This window comes from Protopterus annectens, chromosome 17.part0, assembly GCF_019279795.1.
Source record: "Protopterus annectens isolate FY-2018-M chromosome 17.part0, PAN1.0, whole genome shotgun sequence".
NCBI classification, from domain to species: Eukaryota; Metazoa; Chordata; order Ceratodontiformes; family Protopteridae; genus Protopterus; species Protopterus annectens.
In genome coordinates, this window is record NC_056751.1 from 639,035,824 (window position 1) to 639,057,789 (window position 21,966).

At 37.9% G+C, this 21,966-nt stretch overlaps 1 protein-coding gene across 1 annotated transcript in view; it reads left to right on the forward strand.

The window, feature by feature from the left end:
• Window positions 1–21,966, forward strand: part of LOC122791486 (vomeronasal type-2 receptor 26-like) — a 184,457-nt gene that overhangs the window by 136,325 nt on the left and 26,166 nt on the right. The window contains exons 3-4 of the mRNA XM_044059229.1: window positions 5,678–6,565; window positions 6,843–6,860. Of these exons, the coding sequence (XP_043915164.1) occupies window positions 5,678–6,565; window positions 6,843–6,860 (906 nt within the window). The remainder of the gene's footprint in view (window positions 1–5,677; window positions 6,566–6,842; window positions 6,861–21,966) is intronic.

Consider the following 21,966-nt stretch of genomic DNA (forward strand, 5'->3'; position numbering starts at 1 on the left):
TTCTTAGTAGAAGTTTTTTGCATTGCCATAGTCATCACAAATAAACTCTGATTACTGCATTTGTATTTAGGCATAGTGACACTCTTTGCAAATAACTACTATGAAAGTGCAAACCTCAGGACTATGAATACCATCGTATTGCTTATGTTTGTGTTCTGTCTTACATTCTATAATAAGTGTCACTAATATTCTGCAGCAATATTATTAGAAGTAATCACGTGATTCAGACTGTTCTAAGTTGTGAAGTTTCATTGTGATGCTATAGTTAACAAAAACAGTGAAGTCATTCTTGTTTTTGTTTGTAAAATATTGTGCTCAGGATGGTTCATGTTTATTTTGCAAAAAAATGTTTGTCACAATATATCATGCAATAATATTACTGTGTCAGTATGCAGAGTTGTAAGCAGCAAAGCATGATACACCAAGCATGCCGTGGTAATTCCTCTGAGAATAAGATTTTTATAAGAAAGCAATGCAGTACTTTGACTTGTATGCCCCAATGCTGAAATATAACTACAGATGAGCATTGCATTCTATTGAACTTCACATTATTCTTAACAGTGTTTTAATAATGTATATCTGATAATCACAGACATTGAAAGGCTCAGAGTAGCAGTATCACAGTCACACGCTTTGCACAGAGACTGAGCTTTCAGTGAAAATGCCCATGTTTAATCTGAGACCATCTAGGTTCAAGCCTCCTCCATGCATTTCAGATACATGGATACATTTATTATTTAAGCAATGACTGATGACTGTACATGGGTATATTAAAGAACTACCCATAGTTGGCATGGTTTGATAATGAATGAGAAGCCCAACTGATTAAACAAAGCCAACCGTGGGTAAATCTTTAATATGCCAACACCCATGAGTCAGTTATTGCTATTATATAGTGACATTATTTAAGAAAGAAATGACTTGATTTTCTAATGAATACCTTTGTATAACAGCACTGTGGTGTTCCTCTGTGTTGTTTCTGCATTCTTAAACATTTGTTGATGTACTGTGCATGCATATGGAGCCTGCATTCCTAAGTTTGCACAGTATATCCATACTGTGGAAAACCAACAACAGAAGAAGGAAGATCTCCATTCATTTTTGGATAGTTGGATGGTATGGCAGAGACATGGCAGAAATACAAAGAAAATCAGATATGTTTCTTTAGTTTTGTTGAAAGTACCTGATTTTCCTTATATTTGCTCTGCCCTCCATATGTACCTCTCAACCTCTTAATGCAAGAAATGTGGACAAAGCCATAAATAAAGGGGGGACGAAGGCTCCAAAGAGGGACCAATTGTAAATGTTGCTCTTAAAAACTGTGAGAATAATAAAATTTCTGTTATCGGGCATTGTCTAAAGGAAAGAAAGTCTGAAACTGAAATGCATGTCATTATTTAGTGACTTCATTCCTCACTAATTTGTCAGGAAAAACCACAAGTTTTATGAGGAACAGACAAAAAATATGAGGCAAAAGTCAGAATAATTAAGATTAATCCCACCACACCATATCCCAATAGAAAACAAGTCTGGTTGCTCAATGGCACTTCAGTAAACTGACTTTTTTCTATTGGTATATGCTCAATTTACAACAGGCACACTTGTTGGACTGAGCAGTCAGCATGCACATTTTTTAATGCTAACGAGCTAAAATTGCATAATCAGCAATAACCCTGCCTAGGTGTGGGTAATGCTTGATTAACCCATATTTTGAGTGGTCTGAGTATTAGGCAGCACATTATTGTTATTATACAGTTGTGTCATTTTGGTTTTATAATTGTGTATTTGTATTTTTTTTTAATTTGTTGGACTGACTTGTTCTTCCATTTTGCAGTAGACAAAATATTTCTCTATACTTTCTTTTCATCTGTATTTAAGCATTTTACAAGCATTATACAATGACAATATTTAGCCAAAGAAGTATCTTGAGTGATTTATTTAACTTTATAAATAAATAACTGAGGACACTTTTATTTTGTTAAATACTCAAAGTAAAAAAAAAAAAATGAAAGAAAACAACTCTAGCACCTGAAAATACAGACTAGGTAAAGCGGAGTATCTGTATATAATACAGTGTGCTCAAGAAAGCATGCATTAAAATTAATATTAGGCAGGCATTAAAGCCCAGAAATGTATATGGATGAAGGTTGTTCCAAATGTCTGTCCAGTTAATCCACTTAGATTGAATCCAGGTTCTCCTGTCTAATCAGTTAGGGCAGGTCTTCATTTCATACTTCTTTCCTAGGAGAAATCAAACTCAGCAAGGGATGCAACACTCTTTCAAACAGCATGTTTTGGGTTTCTTTGCTGCAAACTAAATATTTTGAGGAGGTTCATCCTGTGCTTTGTGCATCTTCTCATGTTATATATCTTTATAAGAAATAACTGTGGTGTTAGGGCAAATTCAAAACATCAGGCTCAGTAAATCTTCTGAATGAATACAAGGTGGCAACATCCACATAACTGTGAAATCCTCTGTTCCTCTGATCATACCTGCAGTGCAGTGAGGATGAAGTGTAAAAATGATTGGGTGATCTACCTGTAAAGGCAGACTGTTTTGGAAGTAACAAGTTCTTACCACTTAGGAATTACTCTACACCAACAATTTGGTGGCATTGCCAGCTTAAATCTTAAAGCCCTAATTTTCTTCATTCAGTAGATGCTCAGAGTATGGACCCCGACTCTTCCTTTTCCTCGTGGCTAAAATTGCTTCAGTGTGTATGCTGATCCTCCCCAGATTTCTCTTTCTGCTGAGAGTATACTGGGTTTGAAAGCCCATGTCCTAATCCAGTAATTGCAGTGGATGCACTTTAGATTTATGTGGGACAACAAACACCCTTGCCTTGCATGGAAAAAAATGCTCATGGCAGATCTATTTATCTTTTGTTGACAAGGTTAGTCTCACTAGGCTAGTATCCTCTTATCAAGGGAGACCCAAGGTAGTACTTATACTCCTAGGGGAAATTTGTCCAGGGCATCAGTAAACTTACCCTACTCTTTTCGATATGTGTCATGGGACCTTTTATATCCACCGGAGATACTACCAACTCAGGTAGATGAGGCCTCAGTTTAACATCTCATCTGAAGGGTGTCGTACTTAGAAGTGATACACCTCTATGTCAGCAATCCATCTACCTGGTGTGGGAGTAAATCCTACAGCCTTCTATGCCAAGAGTGAATGGCTACCTGTTGCAACATTTACACTGCATAACATAAAAAATAGGGGTTTGGGAGCTCTAGATTTAGGTAGATATGTCCAAGTGGTGGACCTTACTAAGGCTATCCAGCCATGAACTAAGGACAAGCCATTGTGACGCCTCATGCATATCATCACATCAGTGGTGACCCAGGATAATGCAAGAAACTTTGGAATCTGAGGGGGACAACATTCTCCAAGCCTTTACTAGGGATAGTAAGGTTTGTCTGTCATGATCCCAGGTGAACTCCAGAGAATCTGGGCTAATGACTAGGTAGTAGTGGGTAAAGCAACAATTTTCTGGGTGGACTGGATACTTATTTTCTCTACTGGGCTGAGATTCTTTCTGTCACAGCAAAGGCTTAATAACTGTCACACAGTACAGAGGTGGATCCTATATGAATGAGACCTTGGTAGAGGCTGGACTAGTGAAAGGTGTAATAGTAAAATGGGGCAGTCAGACACTTACCTGTCACCTGCTCTCCATAGTTTAGAAATCACTGGATAAATATAGTAAAGGTTTTTATGAAAGAAAATTAAGTGGGTGCTGGCCACTGCCTAAACTCTTAGTCCAGTGGAAGAGGAAACTGTCCTTGCTGTCTCATACAGGTGGTATTCCATCTACCTTCTTCAGCTCACACAGTTTATAAACTACATTTTTGGCATAAAACACCCAGGCAAGCACAGAAACACGAATGGGGAGATAGAAGCTGTTGGAGATGTGTGAAGGAGAGGCCAACTATATACAAATGTTGTGGTATGGCCCTAATACTGGTAAAATCTGTAAATCTACCCTAGTGACTATGGGATCAACATTAGCTAAGCTAATCCCTCCACTCACAGATCTAAAATTCTGGATATATGATCAAATCCCTCATAGAACTACCTTGACTACTGGCAAAAAAGGAATTTCTCATTCAACTGCAGTCAACTATTACTGCCTTTATTTTCCAATTCTGGAAAGAAATTCCACCCAGTATCACCTCAGCCTTTTACAGATATGTTAATATATTATGTGTATCAGTTAAATATCATTCCAACTTTGATATCTCAAATAAATATCAATGATTTTTTTTGCATGGGGTTACTTAATCTAAATGTAGTATGATATATCTCTCCAAGAGGAAATGCATTGATTTATCGATTTTGTTCCTGTCAGGTCTGAACAATTCAGAAATGTGTGTCTCTTCTCATTTATGAATATTAGTGTCGATTTTTTGTCACTAATAATGCCCATTGTTTTCTGTAAAGAATATAAATATGTAGCTATTATAACTGGCCAAACATGTTTGCATTTGCATTTGTCTGGTAGTTAGAATAGAGGTTAAGCAAACACACTTCAGCTCCTTTAGTACAGGGTTTGATTCCCACAGCCCTCATTTGTCTACTGTGTGACTTTGAGCAAGTCACTTAACCAGAAATTGCTCCCAGGTCATCCTTGAAAAAGAGATGTGTGTCCAGTGGGCCCACCTAGTTAACAACTGGGTATTATTATTATCTTGCTTGGTGTTATTAAAATTTATGACATCAGTATATTGGCAGCTTATTTACATTGTTATTAAAAGTAAAAAAAAAAATCTTACCAGTGGGGGAGGGGTTAAGAATATAGTCAGTCAGTTTCATGAGTCTGTTACATTGCAACTTCCTTGGAAGGGAGCATGTTTTGTCATCTTCCTGGGGTGGGTATTTCTACATTTCTGAGTGTCAGGACAATATAGCCTTAGATAATATAAAATTAAATCATTTAAGATTATTGCATTTATGTGTGTTCATTTTCATTTTATTGACTACTATAATTATATTGGTCTACTGCCTGTCCATGGTAGCACTTCAGTTATGTGGCTTGTCTTGTATGAACGTGTGAGAGAGTGTGTTTGTGTGTATGTGTGTATGTGTGTTTGTGTATATGTATGTCTGTGTGTTGTGTGAATTGTACAGCCTAAAGGACACGTGTACTGGGTGATATGTTCATAGCATTTTCAGCAGAGTACTATATTGCAAAGTTCTTCTTGAAAATCTATTGGTTTTGAAGGGAGGCAATTCCTTTATACCCATCCTACTTCCCATAACTTTGTTATTCTCATTCTAAAATCATTCCCCATCAAAGAAAGCACAGTTATTATTTAAATCCTAAAAATGCCTTTCAGTTTTTCTCAGTCAACATAAATTACTACAGTCTGAGGCCACACATATACAAAAATAAAATAAAAAAAACAGGTATGGGAAATAAGATCTCCAACAAACACGCTCAAAGAAATAGGAAATGAGCAGTGATCATCGGAAGAGAATCTATGACTATCACGTATAGCTGACTTTTGCATTTTTTCATGATTTGCTGTCTAGTACTGATTTCATCATTCTTAAGATAAGAAAATCAGCTGCAAAGAATAAGCAAGCACACTGTGTACTTTACCATTAGTTCATCACAGCTGTGCTTATACTATTGACTTAACTGCATATCTTGTTTTGTTTTTGTTTCAGGTTCCAGTGAATGCCAAAAATGTCAAGTCGCTTACTGGCCTAACCAAAGAAAAGACAAATGCATCCAAAAAGAAATAGAATTTTTATCCTATGAAGATTTGCTGGGTGCAACTTTGGCCATTACTGCTTCTATCAGTGCAATACTTCCACTTTCTGTTCTTGTAATCATCATCAAATATCGTGATACTCCAGTTGTGAAGGCCAATAACCGTGAACTGAGCTACTTTCTCCTTCTTGCACTTATATTATGTTTTCTTTCCTCATTAATTTTCATTGGTCAGCCCACAACAGTGGCATGTATTATGCGTCAGGCAGCCTTTGGTATAATATTTACATTTTGCATAGCCTGTGTACTGGCCAAAACTGTTATGGTTGCCATAGCCTTTAAGGCAACAAAGCCAGGCAGTAGTTTAAGAAAGTGGGTTGGACAAAAACTGCCAAACACGATTATTCTTGTTTGTGTTACACTTCAAATTGTGATCTGTGCTGTGTGGTATAGCAATGCAAGACCTTACCTGGAAAAAAATACAACATCATACCTTAACAAGATTATAATTGAGTGCAATGAAGGCTTTACCCCTGCTTTTTGGGGAATGCTGGGTTACCTTGGGTTTTTAGCAAGTGTAAGCTTTGTTGTTGCTTTTCTTGCTAGGAAATTACCCGCATCGTTTAACGAAGCTCAACTCATCACTTTTAGCATGATAATATTTGTTTGTGTTTGGTTGGCCTTCATCCCCGCTTATTTAACCACAAATGGAAAGTATACAGTTGCTGTGGAGATATTTGCAATTTTGACTTCCAGCTATGGTTTGTTGTATTGCATATTTTTTCCAAAATGCTACATTATATTACTAAGACCAAATAAAAACAAGAAGCAAAATCTGATAGGTAACTGAAAAGCAGAGAATAAAGGAACATGAAAATTAGGGACATAATGACACAAACATAAAATATTGTATGGACTTTCATGTTCATCCTTTTGCTTTTTTAGAAAATGTTCTGAATATACAGTTATTATGCAAACATACATATGCAAACTGTGTGTTGCTATTTTACTAGCTTATGGTGAAACAGACAAATGTAAGCTAGAATTAGAATTCATCAAAATAAATGAAGAAACACCTTTGTAGATTTGTGTAAATACATACATGTGTTTTTTTTTCAGTTTCTTCATGCTTTGAAGGTAATTGTTCTGTGATAAGGCTGGACATTGTTAAGATTTTATAATTTAATACATTTAATTCATTTTAAAGGTTTAAACTAGGCTGTGGCACCCACACTTACCTTGGTCACCTCCACCCTCCCCTTTCTACTCCCATCTTGTCTAACTTCCTACATATACTTCTCCTCCCTAGTTACTTCAGCTCTCCTACACTTATTCTAATTTAGACCTAGTGCATGGAATATAAGGGCAATACCCCCTCTCTTATTTATCTTTGTCAAGATCTTCCTTCATAACTAAACATCCACTATAAACTCCTCTAGGCTATCTCCTCTTATATCAGTGGCACTCGCCCTGGAAAGCTTAGGATTTCTGGACTCTATTTGTTTTTCTTTCATAGTGAACCACTTCTCATGGTTCTGCCCACTCTATTTGCCCTCGCTATGCTTGGGCTTACTCTGCTCCCCTACCCTACCCCATTCCAACCCACCCCTGAATGTAATACATTTATAGCTAATTGTTTTCCATTCCTGCTATAAACACCCCTTCCTCCCTTTCTCAAACAATTATACTCTCATCTTTTCCCACTCTTCCCTCATCCTTTCAGTTATCTCTCCTTCTCCCCCATACTAGCACTTACTTTACACTTCTCCCACATACTTCACCCTATCACTCTAGAAGTTTCCCTCACTTGACCCAACACCCTATCTAAAGTCCCCTTCCAATTTAAACTATACCCTCCTCTCTATCGGACTACTCCTCCAAGTATACTGCCCTACACTAAATTACATCCCTCTTCATCTGACTCCTCCACCAACTATGATCACCCATTTCTCTCTAACTCACTGACTACCTCTTATCACTCCTATTCTCTTGCTGCATACACACTCCTTTCTCTTCCATCATCTATCCTCTCACCCTACCTACTTACTAAATCTAATACACTTTCCTAATCTCTTCACCTTTTACACCTACCCAGCCCTATTCTTGTGCTCACACTTACCTGTCAAACCAATCTCTGAAATCTCCTCAAAACTTCTACATCTTACTACCCCAACATGTTTCTTACTCTCTTCTCCATACCTCTTTTTCTTCTCCTAACCTACCTCTCTTCATATCACATACCAATTAATCCCATACATAGTCCACCAACCTCCATTCACTATCCCTTGCACATTCAAACTCACCACTGTTTCACTATATCTCCCTCACTATTTCTTACCACTAACTCACTTCTCCAGAAAACAAAAAACAGCCCTCTGCATCCCTTACCATCCTAGCACTAAGCATAAATATCACTTCCATCACCTCTCACCCCCAACTCTTCTTTTCCCTATTATAATACCCTATGCATTTCTGATGACATACACCCCAACCCAATACTATTGTCCAACCTCTCCACTACCAGCCTAACCATACAACCTGCACCACATCACTGAAACTCACTAGCCAAGCATCTAACCTTATGCTCACTCAATATACACAGCATCATGAACAAAATAAGCCATTTCCATGCCTGCATGGCCAAATACTCTCCCAACATAATAACAATCACAGAAACTTGGCTCAAACCCCACATCTCAGACAAAGGATTCCTCCTCACTGGCTACAACATCCTTTCTCTTGACTGACCAAACCCAAAAAGTGGAGGCGTTGCTATAATACACTCTGACCACCTAAACCTGTCTCTTGTATCAAAGCCTCCTCCTATGTTTCACCCATAAGAACTCTTAATTGCTAACTGTAAACTTAATGACTGTAAAACTCTAACAATAGCAGCAATATATATATATATATATATATATATATATATATATATATATATATATATATATATATATATACACACCCCGGGTGAAAATATTCCTATACTAGAACAAACCCTCTCTTGGCTCACCCAAGATATACCCAACAAAACCACTCTCCTAGGAGATGTCAGTATCATTTGGTTATCCCTAACTTCCAACTCTCCCGGCTCTTGCTTAAACATACATGGCTTCACACAACTAATCTCAACCATCAAACACTTTAACAAGCCAACCAGCTCCAGTACTATCATAGACTGGATACTAGTTTTCAATCCAGACATACATCATCACCCTGAAACACTACCTGACTCCATCACTGACAACTCTCCAATTTGTGTTGAAAGATTCCTCCCTCACAATCACAGGCCACACAAATTCAAAGACTGTTGTAGCCTCTCTAACTTTCATCCTGATATATTCAATAGCATGCTCACTTCTATTAACCAGTCTATCCTATCCTACCTTCCTCTTGATCAAGCAGTCAAAAAATTTAATTCTATATTTCTAAATATACTCAACTCTCTTGCCCCCCTCCAAACAATAGCAGTTAAAGCTCTATGTTCCCCCTGGCAATCCCAGCCTACACATTGTCTTATGCACAAATGAGACAATGCCTGGAATTCTGGACTAAGATTAAATCCCCTTCCCACCTACAGACCTATAAAGAACTTCATAACTTCTCCAAAAAATAAGTCAACATCGACAAGAAAAACTTTTACCTTAAACTCAAGACAACACATCTCAGCAACCCCAAAAAATTCTGGAACACTATCAACCAAATCCTCCACCCAGGCAACCCCTCAATTCTAAACTCTCATCTAAATGACACCCACCTTGAAATAGCCACTATAATTAACTCCTACTTTATTGACTCCACCAGCAAACTAATGACAACCTCAAATTCCACTAAATCTACTGACCCCCTACCACCTCTAATCAAAATAACTCCTTCTCTCTGAAACCTGTTCCCACTAGCTACATAAAATGTCTCCTACGTAAGCTTAACCCTTACTCTCCTTCTGTTGACAACCTACCTCCACTCTTCCTTAAGCTAACAGCAAATTGCATAGCACACCCCCAGTTCCATCCTCATAAACTACTCTGTATCTGAATATGCAGTACCCTTACTCTGGAAACAATTGTATGGTATACCTTTCCACAAAGGTGACAATTCCTCTGAACTATCCAACTACTGCTCTATAGCTATATTCTCCCATCTCTCTAAAATAATAAAAAAATGTGTACATAAGCAAATCTTGGGCTATTTACTCCTTGAAAACCTACTCACCCTTACCCAACACAGCTTCTGTACAAAAAACAATACCGCAACCCCCCTCATCTTTTTTACCCAGTTTATCTCTCTAGCCAGAGACAACAACAAACTTGTTTCCTCTCTCTTCCTAGACCTCTCTAAAGCTTTTGACACTGTCTTTCACCCCATCCTCCTCTCCAAACTCTCAGACTTGAACCTCTCTACCTCAACCATCTCCTGGTTTACCAGCTACCTCTACAACAGACAACAATCTGTTAAATGACTCTCCTTACTACCTCCCTTCTTCCTTCTCAAGATGGAAGTTCCTCAAGGTTCAATTCTTGGTCACTTACTGTTCAACATCTTCACTAACTGCTTCTCCACATCTTGTCCTCACTCTATCCTCATTCAATATGCGGATGACCCCACTGTCATCTCTACCTCTGATACCCTCTCTGACCTGCTTAGCCTCACCCAAAACTCCTTCAGTTCTATTGAAAACTGGTTCACTAACAACCAACTTATTCTCAATCCCTAAAAAAAACCAACCAAATTATTCTCAATCCCTAAAAAAAACAAACTCCTCCTATTCCTCCCTCAAATCCACCTTCACTATTACATCACTCAACAACACTGTCATTAATGTGGAAACTTATACTAAGCTTCTTGGGACCATCATAGACGATCAACTCAAATTCAACCTCCATGTCCACCACTGTAGAAAAAAAACCCACTAAAACATGGTTTATTCCACAGAAGTAAAATGTTCCTTACAAAAGACTCTTGTATTTCTCTTGCCTCTGCATGTCTTCTCACCAGTCTCCTCTATAGCTCACAAATCCTAACTAGCCTACAGACCTGTCTACTACCCAAATACGAAGCCACGTGCAACAAAGTATCCAGGTTTGCAGCTAATTAGACCTTTAACTCTCATCGCTGTCATTCAGTCAAGGCTTTAAACTGGTTAGAGCTCCCCCACCAACTTCTATCCTCTCAACTACTTATCATTCATTCCATTCTTAATAAACCCTGCTCCTGCTCTGACATCTCCCCCCTCATCCCTCTTTATACTCCAGCTAGAACCCTCAGGTGCTCTGACCAACAACACCTAAACATTTATAAACTCAAACGATCAACAGGCTAAAACTTATATAGTTATGCTCCTGCCTTATCTTGGTAAAAGCTTTCCTTGGCCACCAGAAAAATAACTCACACACATGAATTCAAAAAAGTTGTCAAAGAATATCTACTTAACACCTGGACATGTCACTGTATAAACCCTGCTTGAACATCTTTTCCCTAACAACACCTCTAAATCCCACTCTATATGACCTCTTTAACTACAACCTCTTTACTGCACTATTCATTTCTACCTCAAAATCGCTCTAATTCTGTCCCCTTCACACATTCTCATTGTGTTCTTACTGATCTCCCTAACTCTATCCCCTAACTCCTTGTCACTTAACCTCATTTCCTGTGTACTTTTCTCTGACTCTCATTGTCAATGACCAGCATTATTTTTTGTAATCAAGTGTATTCAACTCTATATTTTTCTTCGTAATGTTCTCATAAACTGTTACTTTTGCAAACTTTTTATGTAGTATTGTGGAGCTTTTCTCCCCAGGCCTCTGCTGAAAAGGACTCTTGCTCAGTCAGACATTCCCAGTAAACAAATATCAAATAAATAAAAATAACTAAATAAATAAATATTTTTTTCAGAAACATGAGCAATACAATATGTATGACATTAAACCAAGTTTTGTACCTGGAAGTGGATTGTGTGCCTTGGGTCTGGGCTGTTTTCAAATCATGGGCCCATGTATATACATTTTTATGATTATTTATAAATGCATATGTTCTTTTGGATTCACCTTCCTGGTTGTTTAAATTATATTTCTTGTTTAATACAGAAGCATTTGTTAGAGTGTATATGTGTTACATTTGAAGTTTTGAACATTTTTTTCCAGTAAGTAGTGAAACAAAATATAATAACTAATAATGAAAAAATACCCATTCCAGAATATAAACAACCATAAAGGGTCACTCAAATTTCTGTCATTATCATGCACCAATATTCATAATTATCAATTACAGCCACTTTATTGGCTGTGTGCACACTGCATGTCTGTGATACAAATGGCCAGAGTAAAATATTCCAACTTGCTTTACAAAAATATGCACTAGTCCTAATGACTTTTTAACTTTATCAGATCAGCAGGGTCAGTCATTTATATTCCCAGACATCCCTTAAACCCAGCACTTATAGCTATATTTTTGACTGTGTCATTCTCAGATGTCATTGTCAAAAAACTTAATAACAATGATAATACCAAAGTTACATATTTCAGACTTGTTTCACACAAATACACAATAGTCAAGGCATAGTCACTTTATTAACCCAGTGTTTTGAAGAAATAAATTACATGTGCTTTACTTGTAGCTTTGGATGAACTACATGAAACTGTATAAAGATCATTAGCATTGCATCTTAAGGTCCAGCCATGTACAGAACATTTTAAATAGAAGAGTATTCATGATGAGAAAATATGAAATATTACCCATCTGACAGCAAATGCTAAGTCAGTACAAGCAATCTCTACTGAAATAAAAGTCTTATGAACAATTCCACACTAAACAGAACTATTACTAATGCAGATGTCGTCATGGCAAATAACTTTGTGTTTCAGTGCTTTGTGCACAGATGCAATGCCTGCTGCCCTTGAAGAACAAATGGCCTATTTTACATTAAATAATTGATGTGCTGATGATACTACCAGAATTGGCAATGTTTTCAGAATTGTAAGGAACGATTGGCAAAAAATTTAAATAAAAGAAAAGCAGCCACAGGTTCATAGTATCTAGGCAAGCAGTCCAGGAAACCATTAAGGAGCCTAGCTCAAATTCTGAATTGGCCGAAATACTGTCTAGTTAATTGACTTAACCAAGGTCAAAAAGTATGTACATGACAGTCAAAAGATTTAAACCTAGCACCTTAGAACAGGAATAAGCTCATTATATAGACAGGGATTTAGTCTCGTGCACTAACTGCCAAAAGAGTAGGTGCATTTAAATAAACGCCGAAACCCTTTACAGTCTGATCTTGCAGAGAAGACTGTATCACAGTAATATGCAACAATGCCTGTGAAATGCATGTTGAAGGTCATACAGTTCTAATTATCAAAAATAATGCAGACTGCAAACTGACAGATGTCAACCACTTCATATGTGCTTGATGCTGTAAAGAAGATACTGCAAAATATATTACAAAAATGCAACATATTTAGACTTTAAAGAAGGTACTGCAAAAATATATTACTAATATACAACATGATTAGACTGTATCACACAATCTGTGCTTATTAATGAATTAATTAATTATTTAGTGCAATGAATAAAGCAAAACAAAAACAATATAGATGCTGCATCAGCTTTTTTCAACAACACACCAGTCATAAAAAATCATAGATAATAATGCTGCATACAGCATACTGTTTTTTGAGGGGGGGTGCTTACATGTTTGCAGGACATCTGCATCTCATTTTTAACATCCTTAAGTCTTTCCTATCACCTGGAATAGCTATACCCTCTGACATCACTCAATTTAGGTCTGGCCTGCCTGAATGGAAGATGATGATGCATTCATAATCAGAGATGGATTGTTGTTAAATGGAGTCCTATACAGGGTAATGAATCAGGCCCCCATCATGCTATACCAATATTCCATTACTTGTCTCTTCCCCTCTCTCTACCCAATAACCATAAAACACTTTTCAAACCTGTCAGTGTGCATAATCTTTTCTTCTGTACTTATACAATTAACACAGAGATTTGGATTTCATTCAAAAAAAAAATATGCAGCAAAAACACTGATGGCCATTTTCAAAACAAAGCACTCTCACAATGATAACAGAATTAACATGAAAGGCAGTAAACGTTTATTCCCTTACAATCCACATTATGTGAAAATGCATCTGGCAAGGGATTAAACTACAAGAGACATGCTGGGATTCATATTAAAAAAGGATATAGAGAAACAATAATTAGCAGCTTTGAGAAGGATACAACAATTTGAAAAACAAATGTGTACTAAACTTGCTAACAGCCTGGGATAGCTCTCTGGATTCAAGTATTCCTTTTCAGGAGCAGTCCAGGAAAACTGTCTGTTGAAGTAACTTGGTCAGAGTCACAGAAAAGACAAACAAAGGCTGGGGTCACAGAAAAGATAAACAAAGGCTGGGGAAATTGAACCCTCTACTACAAAAACAGCTGCTTAAAAGTTCATAGTTTACTCCACTGAATTAAGTGCTAGGCAAACTGTTGTAGTCCAAACATAGTGTATTTCAAAACTGTAGTCCTACAAAAAAAAAAACAAGGTAAATTAAAATATATTCATAGTTAAAATATCAACTTTAAACTCATAGACTCCATGCTGTCCACTTTATTTAAATAATAAACACAACGTTAATATACAACAAAATAAGGAAACCAGGGATCATACCCAAATAACATGGCTCATGTGATGATGATCCTGTTTTTACAGGCAATTTCTTTCCTTTGTACTGTTACTCTGGTTCATAGGTTGTTAGTATGAATGACCATGACTTTTTACTTTTAAAGTCAATAACCATGTAGTTGAAACACTGGTATGTCCTTAAGCACTCATTTGCATACATTCCATGGTACGTCAGTACATGAGGTTTAAGATATTACATAGTGAAGACTCTAGCTTGGCTGAGTCTTTCTAGTAGTTTTTATTGATCATGACTGGAGATCCAATCATAATCCTCTATATTTTGGACATATGTAACTACCTACTTGAGGTAGTTAAACTCAGAAGTCACACACTCTCTTTGTATTACTTTACTGCAGTTTATGGAATAGTAATGTTAATTTTGACAGTGCAGAGTGAGTCAGTAGTGAAATCCGACAATGCTTAAGGTAAGGAAGAAACACACTGTTAATACAGCTACACAAGGCATTTAATAGAGTGGGAGAGGCCCCAACAAAGTGCTTTAAGGGCAATGACCTTAAGCTCAAGCCCTTCTCCCTGTGCAGAGTAAAATTGCTGGTGAAATCATAAAGGGTTCAAAGCAGGGATTGAACACCCAGTTAATGTGGCTGCAGAGGGCATTTAACAGAGTGTGAGAAGCCCCAAAGAAAAGAATTAAGAAAGGACCTTTACAATATTTTACCTGTGTAAGTGAATACTTCTTGGACTAGTGAAGGGAAATTTCACTGGGTTTTTGGTATCTACTTCCACAGATGAGTACAGCAGTTTTTTCCACCTTGTATGAATATAGAGCATCTTGGGAGTAGTTTTCCATACCTTGTACCCTTCTTAATGGCAGCAATTTGTTACTTTATAATTTAAGTACTCTTTTCCCTTTCTCAGTAGAAGATACTCTTTCTGCTATCAGTTCTTTTTGCTGTTCTGTGTCTTCTGAATGACATTTATGTTTCACTCATGACTCACTTTCTAATTTTCCACACGTTATTATAGCTTGATCCTGTTCTATCACTTTCAGCACCATTTTGCTGATAATCTCTGCACAGTCCTGTTATGTCTCTTATCAATACTATCTTCACTGCCTTCCTTGTTGGTACTTTGCATCTTTTCCTGTTAGCTTTTAACACTGCCTCTGCTATGTGTGTTTTCTAGTTTATTAAAATATTATTGTTTCCACACAGGATATGGTTTGATCCCATTCTGTTTCACCTCTCTATGCCCAGCTTCACTTGCTCATATACCTCATCCCCATTACTACCCACCCCTGACATCACTTCTTTTATATTGGCCTTTTGTCTTCGATCTCAAATTCTAACCTATCACTTAGTACCCTCACTTCTTCTAGCTTTAGCAACTTAACATTCATGTCAAGAAAAAGCACTAATCTACTACCAGTTACCCCTCCTATCTTCTTAAACTTATGTATGCTGTACTTGTCATTATACACACAGCTAACATTGTCAGTGTTACTAATTAAATTCTGCTCCTTCATATGTCTTCCTTTCTTCAAATGTCATTACTTCTCTTCACTTCTCTTTCAAGCTCACACCACTACATAATTAGTACTATCTCATTACAGAATAACACAGGTCATTCCTACTCTTGTTGCATATTTTGTGAGTTTTCCTTATTTCTCCAAATATGTTCTGAATGATGCACATCTTCAGGACTTTCCCCTCACTACTTTCAATCATTCCCTATCTCTGATAATTTGCTTAAAACTAAACTCTTTCCCACCACAACCTACCTTTGCTCACAACTACCTAGTACCCTATCCAAATTCCACATTTCACCTCACCACTATTCCTTAGCTTCACCTCTTACATAATTTGTACTGGTTGAAGGAAATACTGACTTCAAAACTACATCTTACAAAACTATCCAGCTACCAGCCCACTAAAAATAATGCTTAGTAAACTTTAGAAATTCCTCATCAAACTGATGCAAAGAGACAACATTCAACCAAATCCAGGCCCAACAATAAATCCACAACATTGCCAGAGTGTCAAGACATCAAACCCCCAGGCTAACATCATTAACTTTTAAAGCAATTACAAAAGAAAATTCTGAAAATTGCCTGCCTCAACAAATGGTCAGTTCTTGAAACTTAGCATTGTACAGTAAAATGACACATGCTGGGAAAACAAAAGAAACTTGGCTAAAGGAAATCCATTGTCTTTCCCAATACATTAACTATAACTGTACCTTATGTCCACACAATAGTCAGGGTCCCAGAGGGGAGAGCAATATTTATTAGATAAATCAGTTACCACCAAAAAGGCAAGCCTTGCATCAAATGTAAAATACCAAAAACATAACTGGGGGTCATACCAACTTGCATTTCAGCATAGCTTACAACCCACCCATCCTCAGTAACCATAATACCACAGCTAATATCAGATATATTTATTAATGGGTTACCACACAGCACAATACTAAATGGTGACTCTAATATTAATGCCAGTGATGCTCCCAAACACTGCTTCTTAAAGCAGTAAGTAAACCACCTTGTGTCATCTTCTACTGACCATTATCAGAAATTAAACAGAAACGACTTAATGAGAACCAATGAACCATTGATTGGCACACTGTTTACAACTGTGCAGATCCAAACATAGGCTTTGTCCACTTCCTGGAAACTTTGAAACAATACCACTGGCTTTCACATAAACTAAAATAACTACTTAAATTGAGGGAGTTAGCTTCAGTTGAATGGAAACAGCAACCCTTAACCAGAAATTTTATCAAGTATACAACCACCTCAAGAAAAGGACAGAACTGCTAGTTGCAAAAGACTAATTTCTTAGAGACGGACGTATTAAACTGCAGTCCAAAACACTTCTGGAAAGATCAAAATTCTTTAGCAAGCAGCATCATTGACTCTACATAATCAGACAATAATACAATAGGAAGAATTACCCTTGTTAAAGACTGTAGAATCTTCCTAATAGACACTATTAATGACTAAACCAAAGACTATGTCTATGTTCAACCCCACCCCTTCCACCAGTTGACAATACACCAAAGACTTCCAAGTTCAATCCTTCTAAATATACACCTTAGGAGCTTATAGGCCTACATTTTGTTTTAGGTAACTCACTTTTAATAAAGTCAAAACAACTCTTCTCAACATAAATGAAAAAGCAAGCTTTAAGCTCTCAAAATTACACTCCATATTCAAGGAAACATCAGCTCCCTTCACATCACCTCTCACTCATTTATTCTGCCTCTCCATAACCACTTCTATTATTCTTACAGTGTTTAAGGACTCATACATCATTCATCTCCCAAAAAGCAAATGCTAAGGTACACTGAGATTATGTACCTAAAGCAAAGTTGTGCTCTATAACAAAACTCATTGAAAAAACTTGTATACAAGTAATACTGGCATCACATAAACATATATGGACTTTTTTGTGATAAACAACAAGGTTTCAGAAATTCTTTCAGAAATATGGCAGCATTATACACAGCAATTGACACTATTTACACCAATATGAATCATTCAGAACTGATCTAGATTTTTTTAGTGATATGACAAGAACCTTTGAAACATTAAATCATAATCTGCTCATGGACACACTTAGCATATTCAGTTTTTGCCCAAATACAATAAGATGGTATCAAACTTACTTTCAAAATAGAACATTTTGATTACACTCAGGAACCTCCATTTCAACTGAAGGCACTATTAACATAGGAGTCTCACAAAGATCCACCCTTGGAGCATTGATAGTTTCCTTATCCATCAGTGATATATCCACTGGCCTGCACCACCTCTTCTTGGTCTGTTATGCAAATATCTTACTACTTAAATCCTGTAAGTATGCCTTGACTATTCATCAGAGTCTACAATGTAAATTTACTGGTTTATTTATTTATTTACTGATCTTGAATTACTGGGGAAGTCTGACTAGGTAGTTATCCATTTTCAGCAAAGGCCTGAGGAGAAAAGCTCCAAAGTATTATAAAAATATTTTAAGAGCCAAGTAATCAAGCTCAACAGCAAAAAGTGATACCGCAAGAAGAAAAAAACGCAGCTGCAAAGCCACAAAACTGTATTTTAATAAAGAAATATAAGTACTTTCATTTCCAGTACTACAGAAACATCATCAGACAAACAGATACATTACCTCACATTCTTTAAATACCATAAAAACATCACTTCCTTAAGGGATGAACCTCACTTCCTTGAGGGGGTGGGGCCCAAGGCCAAGGTATCTTATACAACATCTTATGCAACATGTCACTTTCTAAGAAAGGTGGCACCAGAATGCAAGATACAAAGTTACAAAACATTTTGTTACCTTCATAAAATCCTAGTGCATTTTGAATACTAAAAGCTAAAAAACATATATACAAACATACAAGTAAATGCCAATAATAAAATTGCATTAGTTGCTTTATATAGTAAAAAATGCATGTCATTTCATAATAAAAATCAAACAATACCTGCTTTCAACTTTAAAATAGGTTTGATCGGTATGTACTCATTAAGTCCTGGGGGAAGAGTAGTGGCATTGAGAGAACTTGCCAATACAGTTCCCTTTTCTCCACTAAGTTCTCCCAGTCACCCCCTCTGTCTAGTACACCCACCTTTTCCAAAATAACCAATACAAATTTCTTAAAACCAGGACACATGGTGGAATGCTTGTAAAGTGCATAACTTGTGTTTTTGCTCTTAATAGCATAAAGATGCTGATAAATTCTCATATGTAATGGGCCGTTAGCTTTGGCAATATAAAAAGCAGAGCAAGTGGCACAAAAACTGATATAAACAACCCTCTTGGTGTTACAGTCATATTTACCTTTAACAGTAAGCAAGAATGGGCAACCTTGAACAAGGAAACTACTAACTTCCAGGATATACCTGCATTGTCGGCAAACCCCACCTTGAACAAGGAAACTACTAACTTCCAGGATATACCTGCATTGTCGGCAAACCCCACCTTGAACAAGGAAACTACTAACTCCTAGGATATACCTGCATTGTCGGCAAGCCCCACCTTGAACAAGGAAACTTCTAACTTCCAGGATATACCTGCATTGTCGGCAAGCCCCACCTTGAACAAGGAAACTTCTAACTTCCGGGATATACCTGCATTGTCGGCAAGCCCCACCTTGAGCAAGGAAACTACTAACTTCTAGGATATACCTGCATTGTCGGCAAGCCCCACCTTGAACAAGGAAACTACTAACTTCCAGGATATACCTGCATTGTCGGCAAGCCCCACCTTGAACAAGGAAAGTACTAACTTCTAGGATATAACTGCATTGTCGGCAAGCCCCACCTTGAACAAGGAAACTACTAACTTCTAGGATATACCTGCATTGTCAGCAAGCCCCACCTTGAACAAGGAAACTACTAACTTCTAGGATATACCTGCATTGTCAGCAAGCCCCACCTTGAACAAGGAAACTACTAAATTCTAGGATATACCTGCATTGTCGGCAAGCCCCACCTTGAACAAGGAAACTACTAACTTCTGGGATATACCTGCATTGTTGGCAAGCCCCACCTTGAACAAGGAAACTACTAACTTCCAAGATATACCTGCATTGTCAGCAAGCCCCACCTTGAACAAGGAAACTACTAACTTCTAGGATGTACCTGCATGGTCGGCAAGCCCCACCTTGAACAAGGAAACTACTAACTTCCAGGATATACCTGCATTGTCGGCAAACCCCACCTTGAACAAGGAAACTACTAACTCCTAGGATATACCTGCATTGTCGGCAAGACCCACCTTGAACAAGGAAACTTCTAACTTCCAGGATATACCTGCATTGTCGGCAAGCCCCACCTTGAACAAGGAAACTTCTAACTTCCGGGATATACCTGCATTGTCGGCAAGCCCCACCTTGAGCAAGGAAACTACTAACTTCTAGGATATACCTGCATTGTCGGCAAGCCCCACCTTGAACAAGGAAACTACTAAATTCCAGGATATACCTGCATTGTCGGCAAGACCCACCTTGAACAAGGAAACTACTAACTTCTAGGATATACCTGCATTGTCAGCAAGCCCCACCTTGAACAAGGAAACTACTAACTTCTAGGATATACCTGCATTGTCAGCAAGCCCCACCTTGAACAAGGAAACTACTAAATTCTAGGATATACCTGCATTGTCGGCAAGCCCCACCTTGAACAAGGAAACTACTAACTTCTAGGATATACCTGCATTGTCAGCAAGCCCCACCTTGAACAAGGAAACTACTAACTTCTAGGATATACCTGCATTGTCAGCAAGCCCCACCTTGAACAAGGAAACTACTAAATTCTAGGATATACCTGCATTGTCGGCAAGCCCCACCTTGAACAAGGAAACTACTAACTTCTGGGATATACCTGCATTGTTGGCAAGCCCCACCTTGAACAAGGAAACTACTAACTTCCAGGATATACCTGCATTGTCAGCAAGCCCCACCTTGAACAAGGAAACTACTAACTTCTAGGATGTACCTGCATGGTCGGCAAGCCCCACCATGAACAAGGAAACTACTAACTTCCAGGATATACCTGCATTGTCGGCAAGCCCCACCTTGAACAAGGAAACTACTAACTTCTAGGATATACCTGCATTGTCGGCAAGCCCCACCTTGAACAAGGAAACTACTAACTTCCAGGATATACCTGCATTGTCGGCAAGCCCCACCTTGAACAAGGAAACTACTAAATTCCAGGATATACCTGCATTGTTGGCAAGCCCCACCTTGAACAAGGAAACTACTAACTTCTAGGATATACCTGCATTGTTGGCAAGCCCCACCTTCAACAAGGAAACTACTAACTTCCGGGATATACCCGTATTGTCGGCAAGCCCCACCTTGAACAAGGAAACTACTAACTTCCAGGATATACCTGCATTGTCGGCAAGCCCCACCTTGAACAAGGAAACTACTAACTTCTAGGATATACCTGCATTGTCGGCAAGCCACACCTTGAACAAGGAAACTACTAACTTCTAGGATATACCTGCATTGTCGGCAAGCCCCACCTTGAACAAGGAAACTACTAACTTCTAGGATATACCTGCATTGTCGGCAGGTTCCACCTTGAACAAGGAAACTCCTAACTTCTAGGATATACCTGCATTTTCGGCAAGCCCCACCTTGAACAAGGAAACTACAAACTTCTAGGATATACCTGCATTGTCGGCAAGCCCCACCTTGAACAAGGAAACTACTGACTTCCAGGATATACCTGCATTTCCGGCAAGCCCCACCTTGAACAAGGAAACTTCTAACTTCCAAGATATACCTGCATTGTTGGCAAGCACCACCTTGAACAAGGAAACTACAAACTTCCAGGATATACCTGCATTGTCGGCAAGCCCCACCTTGAACAAGGAAACTACTAACTTCCAGTATATACCTGCATTGTCGGCAAGCCCCACCTTGAACAAGGAAACTACTAACTTCCAGGATATACCTGCATTGTCGGCAAGCCCCACCTTGAACAAGGAAACTACTAACTTCTAGGATATACCTGCATTGTCGGCAAGCCCCACCTTGAACAAGGAAACTACTAACTTCTAGGATATACCTGCATTGTCG